This window comes from Heliconius melpomene, chromosome 13, assembly GCF_056956725.1.
Source record: "Heliconius melpomene rosina isolate 202511_hmr_F chromosome 13, ASM5695672v1, whole genome shotgun sequence".
Taxonomy (NCBI): domain Eukaryota; kingdom Metazoa; phylum Arthropoda; class Insecta; order Lepidoptera; family Nymphalidae; genus Heliconius; species Heliconius melpomene.
Window position 1 is genome coordinate 10891650 of NC_140401.1, and position 22129 is coordinate 10913778.

General features: G+C 39.1%; 1 protein-coding gene across 1 annotated transcript in view; it reads left to right on the forward strand.

Annotated features, from left to right (window-relative positions):
- rk (G-protein coupled receptor rickets) overlaps window positions 1-22129 on the forward strand; it is a 47878-nt gene that overhangs the window by 11883 nt on the left and 13866 nt on the right. Inside the window, exons 4-6 of the mRNA XM_085195484.1 lie at window positions 1223-1363; window positions 3027-3098; window positions 16864-16935. Of these exons, the coding sequence (XP_085051610.1) occupies window positions 1223-1363; window positions 3027-3098; window positions 16864-16935 (285 nt within the window). The remainder of the gene's footprint in view (window positions 1-1222; window positions 1364-3026; window positions 3099-16863; window positions 16936-22129) is intronic.

The following is a 22129-nucleotide window of genomic DNA, read 5'->3' on the forward strand; positions in this document are numbered from 1 at the left end:
GTCAGCGAGGTCGGCGAGGTCGGCGGAAAGTTCCGCTTTGAGTACTATTCGATATTAAATGATGATATTTACGATGCGATTACATTTAGAAGAGCGGGCAGAGGGTCACGGATGCAAAGCGAGGCCGCGTGTTCGCACTAGGCTATCGCCTATAAATAGAGCTTTTTAACAGATTCACACTGTATCCCACACGAAGCAGAGGATGTTAAAACACTCCATACCGCGTTTTCCGCTGAATTCAGGAAGGATCGCGTGTTGAGTGGCGGAACTCAACGCCGCGCTTTGCCTTGATACCGGAGCGAAGAAATTATAATATAAATTTAAATAAATATTTCATTTCCTCGAGTGGGGATTGAACCCACACTCCCGCGTTTACAGTCACACTTTGTGCACCTGCACTACGACTGGCGTCAGAGCGTAAAAAAGCTTAATACATGATATGATCACCCGCGAGTGCTCGACCGAGCCTCGCGGAGCTTTCGCACGCCACTTGCGAATATTTCGCAACGACGACGACGCGGATGCAATTCTGATGATAGAAGTGAGGTCGCCGGATACGCACTCCGCGCACGTCGCCCCACTCAAGGCCGGTGCCGAATTAATTCAAAGTGCACAAATAAAGTATACAAGTGTGAGGACTCGATATATAAAGCATTTGCCTAGCTCTGATTATAGCGCTTAGACGCGTTGTTAGAAACCGCTCTCAAGTCTGAGATGTATCTTGAGATGTCGTTTTCATTTATAATTTGCATATCTATGAATTGTCATTTCTTGCCTCATCTGCAAGACTACGACGACTCAGTCGCTATCTCTTAATACTGAGTAAATTTATAAGAAAAGAAAAATAGAAAAGGAAGATTGCATGATAAATGTACGGTCATTTGTAACACCGGTTTTATTTTATGTACCTAGATATCTAGGTGTCTTGGTGACACAGGAAACTAAAACGGAAATACATAACATTAAAGCGCAAAAACTTTTACTCTAACATAAAATTACACTTGCTGATATAATTTGTTCTTTTTTCTAAGATTTTGTAGAATTAAATATGGTGTGGTATATTACTATTCTTAAGTATTAAAAAATATAATATTTAAAAAAAATAATTTTATATTGAACGGTTGCAAAAATAAAGCTTCATGTTTTTATTATTTTGTTTTAAAAAATAGCAAGAATATAATATCTATGTTCTCAATATTTAACAAAGTGTTGATATCACTAGATCTGCAGAAGACAATGAGTTGGAGGAGTTGCCGGCGACGACGCTGGCGGAGGCGCGTGCGTTGCGCGTGCTGCGTCTGCCGCGCAACCGCATGCGCGCGCCGCCCGCCGCCCTCGTGCACCTCACCAGGCTGCAGGCCCTGTACGTATTATATAGTAGATTATTAGCATTTACCTGTGGCTTTGCCTCCTCACAACGAACTAGTAAATGGGACCACCGCAGATATAGGCTATAAGTAGTTTAACAAAATATTTAAATTTAATTTAATAAATTCTTCAGCTTTATAGTATAGATTTGTCACTCACCGGAGTATCCTTATACATTTATATATATCTAAACACGCCGTGACATTTACTTTGATACACTTATTTAATTTATACAAAACATTACAATATAAAACATTTATATAACATATAAATTTCGGCACACGCAAAAGTATGAACTCATACGTATTAAGCAACCTTAATAAACATTTAGAATATCCTTCTGTAAATCTGTGTTAGCTCATACAGCGAGAATGTAACATATTAATACGATTATTTCATCAGATTGTAAGTAGGCTAATGTAAGATCGAAGACCTTTTCAAATGATATAAAGCCCGTGCGCACAGGACGACGACAGCGATAGCGATCGGGCGTCGCGCGTCGGGCGCCCACGCGAGCGCGGGCGGCGCCGGCGTCGCTCGTGGCTAGACCGCCGCACCGCGCTCGTAAATAATCCACTTTACGCACGTTAATATTTCCGCACCTGTACCGTACTACATTATATGAACTGAAATGACTCACTTTAGGACTTATTTGAATGTTGTCGACGATTTATGCTGTCAACAACTGATATGAAAATTTTATTTATAGTTTTATTAACGACTGGCCCCGGCTATGTCTGTCTGGGTGTTATAGGAAAATTACGAAATTAACAATACAGTAAAGAGTACAATGTAATAGACTTGTTATTAAAGTATTTGAAACAATTATACGAGTATATTGTATATAAATTATTTTTTAAGATTTTTTATATTATTTGTGCCTCTAAGAATAAAGTATGTCCTTCTAAATTTATGTTGTATATTATACACCTTGAATTTTAAAGTAGGTTTTTCCGAATATAAAAAAAACGGATTAAAGTCCATCGCGTGGTTTAAAATTGAGCATAAAAATTTGTTTTAATTATTTTGTTTTAGACTAATGAGAAATAAACATAAATATGCAAATATATTTGTGACTTTGGTCTTGTTTATGAATTTATTAGGTGAATAAATCATACTAATATTAAAAACGTTAATGTAAATTTGTTTGTTACACTTTTACATATAGAGACATTTCTAAGAGTTATTAGAATATGTTTTTTATATAAAAAAAATATTATCCTTGGACTATTAAATAAAAATAAGCTTAAGCGAGCGAAGTCGCGTTTGAGTCTCCAGTAAGCTATAAAAATATAATTGCAGCAAGCGCCAAATTCACAGAAATTCTCGAATCAACAACTCAGGTACACGGGTATTTGTTGGTATTTAACCGCAATTGGGTCGCGTAACCCAATTTATATTTAGTAACTTTTTTTAGGGTTCGACTATGACGTCGCACATTACAGTTAGCAGGTAGTGTTTGTTCTCTATTGATTGGCGTTTTAGAACTGTGTTTCTAGTTCTGTTAATCTACTTCTTGGTTATTTAACATGATACCAAAAATAAAGTTGTTTTAATATTTCTTAATCTAAGAACTTGACGTTACATAAGAAATATTAAAATTATAAGACTTTTGGAAAGCACTGAAAAATAGCTTATCAATTTTTAATATTCTGCAGCAACCTGGCCAGCAATGAGATCACCGAGCTGACGTCCACCTCCCTGCCGGCGCTGCCCTCTCTACATACTCTGTAAGTTCTTTATTCACTCTTTTTCATAGACCGATAATAGATACCAAAAATTACATGCTCATGATTCGAATGTTAAAGTCTGTCTAATCCTATCGACAGGATAGGAAAAGGTATGTATAGTTATATTGAGTACAATAATGAGGTAAAAAGATGTAAAATACAAATTGTGCTAAAATTGCGAGAAAATTCTATCCCTTAGTAAATTATCATTACATTTCTGTCTTTGAGCTTTTATTTAAAAATCGCCGCTCATGGAACTTTCAGTAATCCTTTCTCCAAATTATGCTAATTTTATAATCTTAATAACCTTTTTAATTTTTCTTTATAAATGTTTATTTTTAATAGTGGAAGGGGTTCAATTCAATAATTTAATCAAAATTTTGTATTAAAAGTTTCTTTTCTTTAAAAATGAAATGAGTAAAACGTATCGTTATCCTTTTTAGCAAAAAAACCAGATTTAAGTATCTGCACTTTTTTCTATTACCTATACATTTTAATAGCACAACCTGTTCTAAATCGTTACAAATATTAAAACGACTTTAAATATTTTTTTGCGTATTCCTACCTGGTTATGCAGATAAGCTCTCACTCGTTACGGAAGGCCCGCGCAAGTGCATTTTGTAATTATGAGAAATATAAAAATGTTTAATTAAATAACTTCAGTAGTGTTATCATATTTTTTTATGTTATTTTTAACCGTACATCGCTCAATAAACACATTTTACTGCAGCTGAGTCCGTAAAAAGCTTTTCAAGTTAGTTATATAACAATCTGTTTTTTTTTTTAAATAAGCTATTAACATAGAGGCCGTTGTGGCGCAGGGGCACAAGCTTATAACTGTAACTCGACGGTTGTGGATTCAATTTCCACTTTTATTATTTCGCTTTGCTCTGATAAAAGGCCAAAGAGCGGCGTTGAGTACCGCCATTCAACATGCATGCCTCAAAAATTCGGCGGAAAATGGGGAAGGGAGAATTTTAAAAACCCTGTCTACCCTGCTATATGCGGAATACTACGTGAAGCTGAAGTGCAGCGAAGCTTTATACAAATTAACTTTAATGTTTTTTTAAAGTACCTAATTCTAATGCCACGTCATTGCAACCAAACAGCATTACGTTTTTATCCGTAGTAGCCGTTTGTAAAACATATTTGCAATTTTGATTGTAATAGTTGAACATGATAATATATTTTTATGATAATTTGCTTAAATAATTGAAATATCCGCAAATAGGCTTCCAATCCATAAAATTGTTTTCGAATTACATTTCGGGAAGTTCTTTAAATGGGTAATAATTATACTTTACAATCTGTATAACGCAATATATGTCATTAAACGCATCCGTTTCGCAACAATACTCATTTACGGTCGCAATCAAATAATAATAAATTGAATTAATAAAAAGAAAACATATCACTTAATATAATTGACGTAATGATAATGATAGTAATTACGCATACATTATATCGCGGGCTCAGTGAAGCTCTGGAGAGAGTGGCCTGGGCGCTGGCCGGGTCGGAGGTGGGGGAGGGGGGGAGTAGTCCTCAGGCGAGTCGTGCCGCGGCGAGGCTGTGGCGAAGGTGATCTGGTGACGAGAGCCATGTGTTACTTGTGTCCTACATACACTACACACGCACATACATATGAGTACAACAGCTTAGCAAATACAGAGATACAACGGGCCTAATTACAGCCATTGCTTAAAACACATTATATTTCATTGCTTGCGCAGGAAATGTAGATAAAAATAATGAGATAGCTACAATAAAGACAACATGGATATGAATATTATTTATTTATTTCTAATAAATAATTTGCATAAACTTCTCATAAGAAAATTACTCGTACAATTCACTGCTAATTATTACAAACGAATTAAGTTAAGTTATAAATACAATTATAAAAAGTACCTCATAACATAACATTGTATATAACTATTATTTTTAAATATTTTGTCGAGTGGAAATCGAACCGACAACCTGTCGTGTTTACAGTCGCACGTTTACAGGCACATTTTTATTAAAAAAAAAACATAGAAACACTAAACCCGCAATCCACAGGCTAGCGAGAACAAAACAAGCCAGCCCCAAGCATACCACAAAGCTAACTTTCAAATGTCAGTATCTTAAGACGATAATTAAAATAATACATATTTCGTAGAAAATGTCGCGCATCTATCTACTTTGAGTAGAACTGAGAAGTCTCAACGGCCAACCCTTATCAGTCACTGCCACTCGTGTCAGACTTCATTAGGTGGTTAGTTTGCCTAGATGACTAGCGACTAATGGCCTATACGGCTATTTACCCTGTAAATGGACCAGTGTATCTTAATATGATAACACCCTTCTTATTACACACACTCTAATACTATGTCAATTAAATTAAATCACTTTACTGTAATTAAGGCCAGTCGTGGCGCAGGGGCACAAGGTGTGGCTGGAGGAAAGGAAATACTTAATATTTTAATTTCTCCGCTCTTGTAACGAGGCGAACCGCTGCGCTAAGTTCCGCCACTACGCACGCAATACCTCTGAAATTCGGAGGAAAGTAGAAACGGAATTGTCTTAATGGGAACGGAGTGTCTTAACGCTAGGTTCCCAGATTGCCTCTGCCTATCCTGTTATGTGCGGAATACAGCATGTAAAAAAGCTAAAAAAAAACTTTAATACAATATAAATGTCTCTGGTAATTATGTCACTACATTTAAAAACGTGTAAAACTTCTTAATCCGTGTCAACGTTTTATTATTTAGATCGTTTACGCAGAACGAAGGACAGCTAAAATTAATTTTGATAAAGTGATGCATTTCATTCATTACGGCACCGCTCACTTCGCGTCGACACTATAAATAGTGTCTAAACTCTAATGTACGTATATATCGGTGGTGGATGTAGTAAAAATAACAGATGACAAACGAGGCGACACAGCGCGAGCGTTTGTAAAGTGTGCCATCCACCGACGGCAGACAGCGACGGCTACTAAAAAATGAGTCTCGATCGTGTTGTACCCAGTCGGGATTGCCGCGTGTTTCGGGAAAGAAAGAAATATAATACAGCATGTTTCGTTAACATGATGATTTTAATTATGAGTTAGAGGAATATTGTAATATTCGAAATTTCACTTTACATATAGCCTATATAGTACCTTTAGATAAATAAGTAAGGAAAGCGGTTTTCCCATTCATAATTTACTTTAAGTTTTTTTTAAAAAGAAAATAAAATGGACAAAATTATCATTAATATTCAAACGATGCTTAGTTCCTAGAACAAAGAACTGGGGAAGCCGGCTGGGGAGAATGAGCTATTTTTTTCGTCGCTTTCGTAACTAGACAAAGCGTGGCGTTAAGTTCCGCCACTCAACACGCAATATCTCAAAAAAAGGCGAGAAAAATGAAAAAGGGAGTGACTATACTAGGTTCCCTCCTGTATATAGCCTGAAGCTAGAAAAACCTTCACTTGTATTCAATTACTTTTGTAGTACACCTACATTCATTAAATACGTCGTACGTAAGTCCAACGATTATTATTATGTATTACATGAAAGTTCACAGAAAAGGGTTGTAATCTTATAATATGTGTACGTCAGTGTCAGTGAGCAGCGAGTACTCGTACGTACGTACTTCCCAACACACCAGCAGTAATGATATTAGGTTAATACAATCAGCTCTCAAGACATTACAAGTATTCAGATCCGTAACGGGCTTCTTGTAGAATAAATAATACAAGACACGATTAAATATGTATATTTTTTTATAACTTCACGCGATATCCCGCACATGGCAGGGTACGCAGAGGGGACCTAGCGTTAGGGCACTCCGTTCCCCGCTTTTGCCGAATGTTTCGAGTGAGTAAGAGATGAGTGTTGAGTGACGGACCTCATCGCGCCGTTATGTCTTGTTATCAGAGCAAAAAAATAAAAACATTCAATATTTCATTCCCCCGAGAGGAGTCGAACCCACAGCCGTCGCAGTTACAGTTACACGCTTGTGCCACTGCGTTACGACGCGACGGCTTCTTATGCGTATATGTATACGAGTATGTCGTACGCTATATTAATTAAATATGACGTGCTAAATGTAAGTATGACTTATGTATCAACGCAAGAGCTTAATAAGATTAAATATTATTATTAATAAGTAGAAATGAAATTATTAAAAAATAATAATTCATTCCCTCGTGTGCAGATGGAACCCACAACCGTCGCGTTACAGTCACACCCTTGTGCCCCTTTGGTGTTGAGTGAACATAGTTATTTGGAACGTAAATATTTTAATATCTCTACCAAATTTAACTTTCTTAGTTTTATATTTACAGAAGTTAAGTAAAATAGAGGAACTGATATATTATGAAAGCTTAAACATTTCAATAAATAATTATGAAAACATAATGTGACATAGAAATCTACCAAAATACTCGTATATTCAATATCGTGAATGTCAACCCACCAAGGAACATTCTACATTTAAATTGAAAAAAATAAATAGATATCAAAGAAGTTCACTTACAAAAATATAGAAACGTAAATAATCTAAGAAACGAAAATTTTAAGAGCTTTAATGTTAGTGACAAGCTGCCACCCGCGACCCGCGACCCGCGCCGGCGCTAACGTTACATAAACAACGTTCAACAACACCTTACGTCTGTCTCCGGTTACTGCTGAGAACCTTTTAAACTTTGAAGCTTTTAAGCTTTTAAACACAGACTGCCCCCAGCAACGCGGCCATAGTGGTTTAAAGTTGACTGCGTTGAAATCAAATAAAATTTTCTGTCAAAAATATATATTATAGTAACCCGTTACAAAAATCTACTTATTTGTTTACGTACATATATTCTGGTATTATGAAGTCTGGTGCCCATTGTAAGGTTTACTTTGTGTTATAATATATGGAACTTGGTAGGTAAAAAAGAATTTTAAAATGTTGAAAAAAAAACTGCTAAGCTTCATATGACAATTATATGTATTTAAACAATTTAATTGGCTAAATACTTCATAATAACTAAATTGATTAAATACTTATTAATTAAATTAAAGTACATAGATTAAAAATGTATCGTGTCGGAGTACATTAAGAGATACATTAGATTAAAATTATAACAAATAATAAGAATCGTATAAAATAACGAGTAAATGGCAAGGCAAATTGATTGCGGTAGAGATTACATTAGGACTGTGGCTGTGTTACTACGACTACGTACACTTTATTATCAGTGAAGACCTTCAGGATGAGATACTATTACCATAAAAGTACGATTGTAATATCGAATTAAATTAATTTTATAACTTGATGTATCTTTTTATTTAATAAAACATTTTAATCATAATACATAAAATCGAAAGGTCACTCACTCATCACGAAATCTCAGAAACTACAAGTTATAGTAATCTGAAATTTTGCATAGAAGTTACTTATAGGACGTAGGTGCTCGTTAAGACGGGAATTTGCAATATTCGACTTCTAAGGGGTTGTTTTTGGGGTCGAAAGTTTGTATGAAACTTCGTTACTACAAATGCTAGGAGTCTCAAATTTTACATAGACGTCACTAGGACGTAGTCATGGAGACAGAAATTAATAATAACATAGTTCACGCGGGTGAAACCGCGAGCGGGCCGCTAGTGTAGAATAATTTTGGGCAATGAATGTCGGAGAGCAAAAATGAACACTACGCTTTACTTTTATTAGATCTAAGAAAGATCAATTAAATAAAAATATTTAATTAATTAAACATTTCACAACTGCGCCATTGGGTCTTCACAAATTTTTCCAAATGCTGATTTAATTCGAATAAAAATATGTAGCAGAACTACAAGTTTATTCTTTTTTTTTTTTTTTTTTTTTTTTTTTTCGGACTTGACTTTAATGCTGTTAGCCTTACTGGCCTTTACAGCGACACCGGGTGGGTAGGGAAGAGGGTACTCTGTCCCTGAAAATATGCAGGCACTGTGTGGCTGCCTGTGGGGAGTGCCGACGACGCAAGGGCGCCCCCTGCGGGGCTCGAACCTCGGCTTGCGGTCGTCGAGCGGGCTGGGAGTTTCCCTATTCTAAGCAAAGCCGGCCGCGACACAGAAGCCGCGACCGGGGGATAAAATTAGACTAATCTAAGGGAGCTAACGGTCCCTAACCGCTGGACCCGACGGCGCCGAGGCGCCGCCGGGCCGTGAGATAAGCTAGACTACGTCGTCGATTCCGGCGACGACGGTGTGTGTGTCGTGCGTGTGTAGTGTGTTTCCTACCTACGTACGGGCCGTTTGCTACGGTAATGGCGTCATCGGGGTCTAAGAGGACGCTACGCGGGCGTCTACGAATCGCGTGAGGCGTGTAATTACACGCCGCGGCGACGAGGGGGTTCGCGTGCGAGCCTGCGCGCTCAAAGTAGCGCTTCGCTAAGCGTTTGCAGTGCTCGTGAATCGATTCCAGTTCAAAATCTCTATGTAGGTCGACATTACGCACGTACCAGGGGGAACCTGATGCGATGCGCAGGAATTTATTTTGCACTTTTTGCAAGGGAGCAAGCTTGGTGTGCGCGAACGCAACGCAAGCGTAAGTGAGGACAGGTCTAATACAAGCTTTGTATAGTGTCAGCTTATTTCTAAGTGACATTTTACTATTCTTGTTTATGAGATAATATAATCTATTGAGAATGTACTTTGCTTTATTGCAGACTTTTGTAATGTGGGGTTTGAAAGTTAATCTAGAGTCTAGAGTGACACCTAGATATTTGACCTGTTTTTTCCAGGGAATGGGTTTGTCTAAGAGATGGATGGTAGAGACTCTAATATTTTTATTGAGAGGGAAGAGTATTGCTTTACTCTTCTCGGGATTGACTTCGATTCTCCATTGGCGGAACCACTCACCGAGTGCGCGGGCCGCTTTCTGGAGTCGATCTTTTAATAGGATAGTACAACGCGAGGTTGTGAAGAGGGCTGTATCGTCGGCGTACATAGCCAGGTGAACACCCGGAGTGAGCGGGATATCACTGGAGTACAACGAGTACAGGATAGGACTTAGCGTAGAGCCTTGTGGCACGCCTGCGCGGAGGAGGCGGGGGGAAGAGAGAGTGCCTTCGACTTTATAGCGAAAGTATCTATTCGAGAGAAAGTCCCGCAGGATGTGTACGAGACAGTCTGGCAAGCCGTAAACGGCGCGCAGCTTGTAAATCAAGCCGTTATGCCAGACTTTATCGAAAGCTTTCGCTATATCGAGAAAAATAGCAGCTGTATTGCTGTGAGAAGGATCCCTAAGGTTGTATCGAGCTATATGCTCTACAACACGGTGGACTTGATGTATGGCGGAATGTTTCTTTCTGAAACCGAATTGCTCATTGCAGAGCAGAGAGTCGGCCTCTACCACCTCTGAGAGTCTAACGAGAATGATTCTCTCGTAAATTTTACCTAAACAGCTGAGAAGGCTGATAGGTCGATAACTGGACGGGATATTCCGCGGCTTATTAGGCTTGGGAATGCCTATGACTATGGCCTCCTTCCATTCGTCGGGGAATGAGCACGACTTAAGAAGGGAATTGAAAATAATGACCAATAGAGATATGAACTGAGCCGGTAGGGACTTGAACATTCTATTAGACAATTTATCGGGCCCCGGGGCCTTCCTATCTTTGAGGTTTTTGATGATGACTTTGACCTCGTCTTCAGAGGTCGGGCGGAGCGGTTCCCCTTGCGGGGGCGTCAGCGCCCATTCTGCGACCGCGGAATCCACACGCGCAATGTGGCTCGGATCGCAGGGCTGACTACTCGGGGTACATTGAGCCTCTAAACTGTCAGCGAGACATTCCGCTTTTTCGGTGTCATCGGCGGCAATTGAACAATCTGACCTAACTAGAGGAGGCATAGTCGAGAGACAATCGACTCTAAAAGCTCGCGACAGCGCCCAGAATGCCTGGTGCGATGGAGCGAGCCCCTCGAGCTTCTTATCCCACGACTCACCGCGCAGAAGTTCGAATTCGAATCGAACTCTCCTCTTTAATCTGTAAAATTCCCTACGATTTTTGTCAGTCGGGTAGGTATCGTGTCGTCGCATAGCTACGTTCCTGCGTCTAATCAATCGCCTGAGCTTTTCTGAGATATCAAACCTACCGTCGGGTAAGTTTGTTACCTCTTTCGAACAACTCTGGATTGTATTTAAAATATAATCGGTAAATTTATTCGCCGCGTCTATCGCTAGCGCCGCGGAGTCGGCGATGCCAGGTATTAATTCCTTAAGAGGGGATTCATTCGAGCGGAGGAGCTTTGCGAATCTCCTCCAGTCGACCACAGTTTTGGTGGGAGGGCCAGAGGGGCGCTCGTCACCTAACTTGAGAATGACAGGACGATGGTCCGAATCTAGGTCGAGAATGGTATCTATTGAACGTTGCGACAGTGCAACGTTCGAAAGTATGGCAATATCGAGTACATCGCCTGTGCCGAGGACACTAAAGCGAGTGGGAGAAGGCGGGCCTATAACACAAGCGTTATATTTCTCTGTGAAGGCTAGAAGCCTCTTGCCGCTGACATTAGTCACCGACGAATTCCAAAGTCTATGTTTGCAATTGAAATCCCCGATCAGAAGGACCGAGTCTCCCATACTAAGTAGCGCCAAAATGTCGCTTTCTAATAATTGCCTAGACGGCGAACGATAAACTGAAGCTATAATTAAAGGCTGATGGCCTGTGAGGAATACCTGACACACCGACGCCTCGGCTGCTTCGAGAGACGGAGGGTCGAGTGGTATACAGTGTAAATTCTTCTTGTAATAAATCATAGTGCCTCCACCGTGGGTGGCTCTATCATTTCTTACAATCCTGTAGTTCGCAATGCCAGGACTACGAACAGCAGGTTTAAGAAAAGTCTCCTGTATACATAAGATATCTATTTGATGGGCGTGCGCGAAGGCGCTCACAGCCTCTTTTTGGCGTTTGACACCGTTTGCGTTAAAGGTCGCTATTGACAGGGCTCTAGGTTTAATACGCGCGAGTTGCGAGTCAGCGGGCCGTGGGGTAAATCTATTTATGACCGCCATTGGAAAAATTTAAACCGCGACGAAGCCTTGAATGGCTTCGATGAGATCTATATGATCTATAATAACTTGAGCGCGATCGTCGGAACCGTTCGTGTTCCTAAGTTTCGCCGCGAGGACTTTGATTTCTTTGAAATCAAAACATCTAGCGAATCTTAACACAAGTGCTAAGTCGCTAGCGTTAGAAGAGGGGGCGGGCGCGGCGCGGGAATGCGCGGGTGCGGGCGCGGGCGCGGCGCGGGAAGGCGCCGGGCGCAAGGGCGCGATCGCGGTCGCGCCGGAAGGCGCGAGCGCGGGGCGGGGAGCCGCTACCTGAGGGGTAGGCGGCTGTACCGGTGCCGCGGCGAGGGCGACGACCGGTGTAGGTGCGGGTTTAAACCACGCATTCTCTTTAGGGAGAGGGGCGGGCTCGTATTGAGTAGGAACCGGCTCCTTTTTATTGGAGGTGCGCTTTTTGCCTCCGCGCCTAGTGCGTCTGCGCGGCGCGCGGGAACATCCGCGATAGTTCGCGGGATGGCCCTGCGTCTCGCATAGCACGCAGCTTGGGGGCACAGCGGGATCGGGGACTTTGCGGGGACAATCCGCAGTCGCGTGATCGTCTAGGCACTTAACGCACCTAGGCCGCGCGAAACAATTGCGGGCAGAGTGCCCGTATAATTGGCAGCGATGACACTGCCCAATGAGACCCCTCGTATGTGGGGGTTCGACTCTGATGCCGGTGAGAGAACACACCGACCTCAGATTGAATATTTCCTTTCCCTCCTTAGTGAGGTCAAGGATGACTAACACGATATCGAATTTCGCTTTGGTACGCGAATTATAGAGACGGTGCGCCTGGCGCACGGGGTAGCCTTTGCTACGAAGGTCATCTAACACGAGATCGACTTCGATCTCTTTGGGAATACCCTTGAGAACGACGCGCAATTGGCGCTCGTCCTCCAGGGCGTAAGAGTGGTACCCTATCTGGTACTCACGAAGGAAAGAGGTAAATTGTCGGTGTTCCGACGAAGACCTAACTTGGATTTTGATTCCAACCTGCGTTAAGCGCGCGGTGGAATATTGGACATTGTGGCTATTGAGCCACTGCGACACCTTGCCCCATTTGTGCTTATCTTGCACATAAATGGGCGGCGGGGGTTTAACGCGGGGCGCGCGGGGGGGTACATCCTCTTCCCGCTCAACCGCAGAGGCGGGGGCAGGGGAGGGGAAAACCGTTAAGTCGTTCGCGCGGGAACGCCGGCCGTCGGGTTTGTTCGCCTTTTTGGGCGGGGGGGGGGCCTTAGGGGCCCTGGCCTTACGCTTGGCCGAGCGCGATCCGACGGTCTCGAAACCGTCATCGTCCGAATCGGAGGACAGGCAAGTGCCCTCCTCCATCTCTACCTCAGTCTGGATCGGCGTAGGGGCACGAGAATGCTCCCTCGGCGGGGCGACTCCGAGGTCGCAAGGCCCACCGGAGAACAACGGCTCAACTTCGGCACTCGGGCCGGCAGCTGAAGGCTGCATATCGGCATCCGGGCCGACCTCTGGCGCGCTAGGCGAGCTAGGCGCATCGTGTCGCGTTTGCGCGAACTTCATCACGGCGTTGAATGCCTCCCCGTGGAAGGTCTCTAAGTACCTCAGCAGCTCGGAGCTACTGAGGCCGGCCATGCTTTGTCTCTCCCCTCACCTTGCGGCGAGGGACGGGGTGTGTGCTTTAAAACTAACACTATATATAACAAGCAAAATCTACCGTCGGTGAACAGTAGGTGAGTACCTATCTAATAACAACTGTGTATTCACTTACTGAACAAACAATCCGGACGCTGGAAACGAGCGATGCGGGACTCGGCAACCACAGGGCAACGCAGCGCAGCAGGACGCCACGCAGCTCAGCAGTCGCAGGAATCCGCAGCACAACACTAATATAAATACAGTATCACTTCGACAAGGGATCGAAATAAATATAATAGCCCAATTGTGCGACCTCACCGAAGCAAGGCCGAATCGGATCTGCAAGTTTATTCTTTATTAATTCAAATTAATATTTTATTCAACAGTGGCGTAGCTAGGGGGGTGCGAGCGGTGCGGTCGCACCGGGCATCAAAAGGAAAAGGGGCATCAAAGTCGTCGATTACTTTGTTTTTCTTTGTTTTTTTTAGACTTTAGACCATTTTAAAGGGCATCAAGTCCCCTAAGCCGCACCGGGCATCAAAGTCGACGATCACGTTTTTTTTTTTTAGAACTCATGAACGTCGACGGTCACGTTTTTTTTATAACTCATCAACGTCGACGATCACTTTGTTTTTTTAGACCTTAGACCATTTTAAAAGGCATCAAATCTCCTAAGCCGCACCGGGCAGCAAATACCCTAGCTACGCCACTGTTATTCAATATTCAAGACAGGATGATGTTATCGTGTAGAGACAACAGAAAGTGCATTGATAAAATTCATTCCCTTTGTGAATGGGCCGAGCGGCGGGTCCGCCTGTCGGGTCGACGCCCGTCCGCGCGCCCTTCCACGTATCTCCCGACGCACGACGTATAGAGTTACTGGAACAGATCTAACTAAACCTTCTTACTGAATCAATTAATAGAATATTAAAAAATCTTATAAAATAATCTATATATATAAAAGGACTTGTCCTCACTGACTGAGGTAAGACGCACGCACAGCCGTAACCGCTGTGCGTAGAAACGTGAAATTTGGACAGAAGTTTACTTTCGTAATCTGGACATCCACTAAGAAGAGATTTTAAAAAATTTTAACCCTAAAGGGGTGAAATAAGGGTTCAAAGTTTGTATGGAAGAAAAATTAAACCTGCACCGATTTTTATGAAATTTTAAATTTAGATTTTTAAAAGTATTTAATTGAATACGTGTTTCATACTTTTCTAGAATTCTACCTCTAGGGGTGCAAATAAGGGGTTGAAAGTTAGTAAGGAAAAATCTTTAAATCGCCACCGACTTTTATAAAAATCGAAACTTAGACTCTTAAAAATATTTTATTGAACACATGTTTCGTGGTTTATTTTAATTCATCCCCTAAGGGTGTAAATAAGGGATTGAAAATTTATATGGAAAAATCTTTAAATCGCCACTGATTTTTATAAAATTTGTAATTGAGACTTTTAAAAATATTTCATTGAACACGTGTTTCAAGGTTTATTAGAATTCACCCCTAAGCAATACGGAGGCGAAGCTGCGCGCGTCCGCTAGTAGAACATAATTATAGATTTTTTTTATTTTTTTCTTGGGAACCATTCTCTAATATTATGGAATATAATTTAATTTCATTCGTTAATATTATGGAATATTAAAATTTGGATATAAAGAACATTAAAAATTAGGCAAAAAAACATAATAAGTTTAGAAAAAAATACAGGCTCACACGGTGAACGATACTGAAAAATTCAACTCCCACCGCTGTGCGTACGTTTTATGTTACTTTTAAATCATTTATTTTTAATATTTATTTATTCTGCTAATTTTGTAAAATTAATTGATTATGATAACCAATCTATTTCCTATCAGCTGGTGTTAAAGGCCACCTTCAGCACTACGTATTTGGCAGCAACCCTTCTCAAAGCGTCGATGAGGCGGTGCGCTCTGATTTATGACGCTTTCGTCCTCTGCCTCCACACTGTCCTCCCATCCTCCCTCACACCCGCGTCCTGCGCGACCCCCCCTCATCCCCGCACAATAATAAACGAGATTCGAGACAAGTTTTTCAGAAATTTCTTTTTACATACTTTTATAGACTTCTCTCGCTAAAGTGTCGTTAGTCGAATCCGGAATAAAGATCTTACCACAATAAAGTATGCAAAACGTCTGACCAGCTGGTTTCACTTAGTAACTGTAAAAATATTACATTCGTAACGAATATCTATATATTCGTATATATATTTTTTGTATAGTTACATGTGGTATGTGGTATAGGAGTAAATAAAGAGGCTAAGGCACTGTATACAGCGATTCCTTCGTCTCCGGTCCTCCGTCCGGACCCGCGTTATTGCGAACGCATTACCATAAAACAAGCGCGAAATGTCAGTTGTTGCCTTTTCTTACTTCTTACGACTGCGCTCATTTTGAGCATTCCGATCCTACGTACGGACGACGCAAACGATAAACAGAAGTTACTTCTCGCCGCTCGTAACAACCAATTCACGACAGTCCCCCTAGGATTGTATAAGGGATGCTGATAAAACGTTAAATTTGAATTTTATTAATGGCAATAAAAATAAAGAGAAAATTTTAAACATTTTATAGTAAATTGAAAAAAATCTTTAAAAGCGTAAAGAAAGTTCTGAAAACTAAGCACAAACAATTAAAGTGATTTAAGAGACAGAGAGATCTAGGGGCAACGTGCTAGTAGATACTTCTACAGACACCGTTACTTTGAAAACGATTTATTGGTTTCTTTTGCAGATAACTAATTTCTTATATGTTTACAGCTTACAATAATTTATTTAAATAGCAAATCTCCACAATCGTCCTATTTTTTTCTCATTTTAAAATTAGAAAACCAAAAGAAAAGATTTTTTTTTTCGAAAAAAAAGGTTTTTGTTTGTCTCATTACCACCAACTCCGGATCTCATGATGGAATCCCATACACCATTAGAGACACCCTCGAATTTTATAGACATATTATGTGTATCATATATTTTTATAATAGATAATCATATATTTCCTTCTTTTCCATCTGATCCGAAAATAAAAAATATATAAAAAAATACCCATTTTGGCACCGACTTCAAAAATACAGTATTTTAAATTGTTAACAGGATCCTGAAGAGAAACCGCATAACCCACATCGAGGAGCACGCCTTCGTGAACACACCGGCGCTACGCATCCTGTGAGTATTCTTCATTCATGTACTATACCTATGTTACAATATAATTTCTTAATATATGTTTTACGCTTTACGTTGTATCCCGCATATAGGAGGGTACGTAGAAGGAACCTGGGAGCCTAGTGGTAAGACACTCACTTTCCATGAATATACTTTCTCATTTTTCGCCGAATTTGAGTGGCGGTACTCAACGCCGTACTTTGCCACTTACCATAGCGAGTAATGAAAGTTTCGAGTTTGCGAGTATTAAATATATTTCATTTCCTCGAGTGAGCGTGCGAACATCTGGTTCTTTTTAATCATCATGTAAACAAATATTAAAAACGTAATTCAATATTTTTGTTTTACTTTTCTACTGTAAATACCCTATCTTTATATATGCTTATATAATATTAAAGACAGGGTAGTAGGCACGTAGAGATATTAGACAATTTCCAGAACATTAACACCGATAAACCATTTTCTATTAGTTGCTATTTTTATAACTAGCTTTATCTCATTTATTATTCTACACTATAAATCTATAGATATAAAACTCGTTCTGTAACTTCATACCGCAGTATTCCGCCGTCTCCTCCTTAGTCTACTTTGTAAATAATAAATTGCCATGACAATAAATCGATAGAGACATACAGAGCACACATTTCTTATTGATACTTCTTGCTTGCTAAGGAAAGGAAAGATTACTTAAATTATAATAACAAATACGAGTACACAGAATAAAGAGAAAAGATAGAAACTATTGGCATATAAATGATAAGGCGAAAACTAAATTAATTACATCCAGTAACCTAATATTCTAATCCGAAGCAAATACAGCGGATGTCAATCACGGCGGGTATTATATGACGTTGGGGCCATTGCCCGCCCACGCTACTTCAATAAGCGCTAACTGATACAGACTGTAAATATTGATATGTATCGTTTCCTAACTACCTGCCCCGATTATTATATACGTTGTACTATCTTGTACTGCCCCAGATTATAATAAAACGTCAAAACTATTCGCTTATCGACGTAGTATTCTTAACACTTAAGTTAATCTATGATTAAAATACATTTATATAAATTCAATTTTATTTAATATATTCGTATTGTATTTTAATTATCATAATTACACTCATGAACTACTGAAAATTATAATATTGTACGTGAAGTGTAACAGAACTATGACAACATGGCGAGCTACTATATAATAGTTTAGTAAATGTTCGGCTTTACATTTGTTGAAATTACTCATTACTGTGAAAAATATCTTAACACAAAAAGTACTTACTTTCGTTTATTTTCTCCCTTGATATTTTAATATCGGACAGTACGACATCAATTCCTATTTTAGGCAGAACTTCCTACTAAAAATAAAGTAACACTGGAACAAATCTATCAAATGGACGAAAAATAAGTTTATACTATGCGTAAAGGCACACACAGAACGCGCGCGGCTGGGCACGCGGCGTGGGCGGAGCTCGGCACGTCGTCGGCCCTACGTCATATTTAGATAGTAATATTATTAACAGTAATACTATAATCCTGCACATTAAATTGGCAAGGTATGTAGGTATGCATCTTATTATATTATAATTGTTAGCTTTGTAAACTTCTAAGGTCATTTCCTTCTTTATTGTTTGTAGAGCGAAGCCCTTGCTTACATGAAACAATGATATCTAATTTAGGAATTGTAACAATGAGCATATAAACCAAAGTAGTGTTTTTTATTGTCCCACCAATTGTCTTACTTTGCTGACCTCGTAAATGTCCATATTAATTTTACGAGAATTTTATAAGTCATAAAAGATAACACCCGGTTATAATGGGCGACAATACTGGCAGGTACGAATGTATGTGGCGTGGACATAAACATAAACCACTTTAGTATCTAACTGTTGCTTTACGATAATTTGTACTAAACTAACATAAGAATTTTACTATGACTGTTAATCAATCCTGGTAATAGAATAATTGCAATTAATTATACTCTATAACCCATTGAAATTCGTTTAATATAATATAATAATTTCTTTAGCTCCACGTTTTATCCCTAAAACTTAAGAGCAGAGCTTTACCAAACGCTACGATCCGTTTTATGCTAAATTTTACAGAAGTAATACTTTATTGACATTTTAAGATATTAAAATCAACTAATTTGATTCAAAATAAGAAGTTACGTGCTTCATTTTTTGAATATCAAATAATTTAACACGGAGCCGGTTCACTAAAGCTGCTGTCTGAGACCTGAGAACAATCGGCGCAAGAAACTCAGCGGGATTTTTTCCTTATGTTTAATTACCACAAACTCAAACTTTTTCGCAATTTATTTTAATCATTTTAAAACAAGATATTTCTGAGTTCGTGGTCAGTTATACGTGTTGGTGAGCAATGAGCGTGGTACACTTGTGACGTAAGTGCACTCCGGCAGCACTCTTCAGCACCGGTCGCTTCTCTGGTACTCGGTGCTGGAAGCCGCGGTCGCGACCGGCGGCGTGTCTGCGAGTCGCTGTGATCATTGCTCTCGACGGCGATCGATGGCACATAGGGCTACCACGATATTCTATTTTAAAATATTTCTATTAAATAAATTAAAATTTAAAAAATTCTTTACGACATGTAAAGAAATATGACAATTTTATTGTCATATAGTTTCATCGTCTACACTATTGTCATGCTAGGATTAACTTACAAGGAGATAATTAATATGTTCTTTATAGCACTGCGTTGACTGTTCAAAGAAACAACTGTCAACTATTTGTTTTAGCCAGCTGCAATGCCAGTGCGTTGTTTTTGTTTTAGCTTTTCTTCTCTTTCATTAATTGCATTCTTTATATTAAAAAAAAATTAATTCAACTGGTATGCAACGTGAAATTATTAAAGGATGTTTAATTTTTTTGAGTCCTTATTTGAGTTCACAATGAGGGGAATGAATTGTCTAATTTCATTACCTCGCTCTAGTAACAAAACAAACAGCGGTCTTGATTTTCACAATTCAACACGAACTGTTTCTAAAATTGGGCGGTGCGAGAGGAACGCCATGTCTTAAGTCTCTAGTCATTTCTTATTAGTATTTATTTATTTTTTTACTATATAAAACAACATACGTTGCATTAAAAATATATGCGTTTTCATATTCTGGATCAAAATAGGTGTTAACCCTGATTTAAAGTTCGTGTCAGCGTTAAAACAACGCGCATCGGCCGTCGCCATAACAAACGCAGTCGACGTCTGATGCTCACATGTCTAATAGTAAATCAATGTACCGAACTAATGCCTATCTCCTCAACGCTTTTACATATTAACAAAATCGCTAGAAATAACATGAAATTACTTTTCATCGATGATATTTTTGTATATTTTACGATTATTTTCTATTATATAATATTATTGAGTAATATGACAAGAGACCACCGGGATTTGAACCTGCTCTTCTTAGAAACTAATTTGAAAAAATACTTTTTAATAAACATATTTGGACATGATTTAAAGCTAAGTACTGATAAATTTGAAATTTGACTCTACATTTAACAAGACATCACAGACACTTGCCAACAGAGAGAGCCGAGAAAATGTCACTTTTAAATGTTTTATGCTTTTGCGTAAATATTTTTTTTATGAAAGGAAATTCTTAACTCAATTTTAATTATGTACAGCCTTTTTGTAAGACAATATCTGACTTATATAGCTGTTACTTGTTAGAAAGTTAAATTAAACAATTATCTTGTTGAGGTCGTCATGGCGCAGGGGCACAAGCCTATGACTGAAATGCAAGGGTTGTGGGTAAGATTCCCACTCGGAGGAATGAATTATTATTTATTAGTATTTTATTTTTTTCGCTCTGGTAACAAGGCAAAAAAGAAGGTAAAGTTCCGCCACTCAACTCGCAATGTCTCAAAAAAATTGACGAAAAGTGGGGAACGGAGTCACTTAACACTAGGTTCCTTACCTTACCTTACTATGCACGGGATTCAGCGTGAAGCTGATAAAAAATCTATCTAAATGGATTTCTAAGCTTCAAAAGGTGCTTTTGTTATAAAAAGTTTCATAAATAAATATATTTCAGTGAATAATTCAAAACGAAAATGAGAATTGTTCAGTTGGGAATTTATAGACAAAATGAAAATCAATAAGAGCCATACTAGTATTTACATTACACATTTTTTGTCTCTGTCATAGAATCATGTTTCAGACGAATAACAATTTTATTCACTATATCTTATATCTTATTTTCTTGGCGACGTCAGTCCGTGGTCTCTGTTTTAATTCGCGTTATATTTTATGCTATTTTGCTACGGGGCTACAATTGCGTTTGATAAATTGGTTGTTAGTAATTATAAGCATATTCATAGTTCATATTCCAGCCTAAGCCATTTTAATCATATGATTTTTTAGTTGCTTGAGGCCACTCGTGGCGCAGGGGCGCGTGGCAAAGTAAACAGAGCTTGGACTGTCAAAGGATAAGACAAAGGAAGGGAGATATTCCTTTAAAGGCCTCGCCTTCGCCTTGTATTAAATGGAGGTGTTCCTCCATAAACTGAAACAAATAGGGAAACGAGAATATTTTAAATAGTCTTCCAAGTAGGGGTCAAACCTATATTCGGACGCTATCCCTTTGTTAATCATCATTACAAAATTATTAGTTAAAAAAGCATGTAGTAGCTTCTAGGAATGTAGGTGACCAACGTAAACGGAAATTCGTAATAATAAAAAGATAGTAGCTGCGGAAAACGGCCATTTAAGCGTGACCTGAAAGAGAATCCCTTCGTACTTCGTAGTCACCGCGCCGCTCGCGCTCTGGGACGATTGCGATAACACTGAGATATTTCATGCTTATATATTTTTCGTGAGCATAATACATAAATAAAACACGTAACGAGAACAGAAGAAAGGCAACTTTAACGAAAACTTAGAATTTATTAGTTTCGTAAACACAATGATACGTTTTCGTAAATAGCGAAATACGTGAGATTTAAAATTCTGAATAAACATATGTTAATTTTTCTAGGACAATGACTTGTTTTAGAAAACTTCAAAGAATCAAAGAAAATATGAATGATAAATGAATATACATAAATACAAAATGTTTACATTTACGCAACTAACCAATAAGATAAGAACAGTATTGTAGGAATACTGATTTACGCATTTCTTTATCTAAATGTAGTTTAGTAAATGTATTTAGCACCTCATTTTTGAAATAACATTTAAA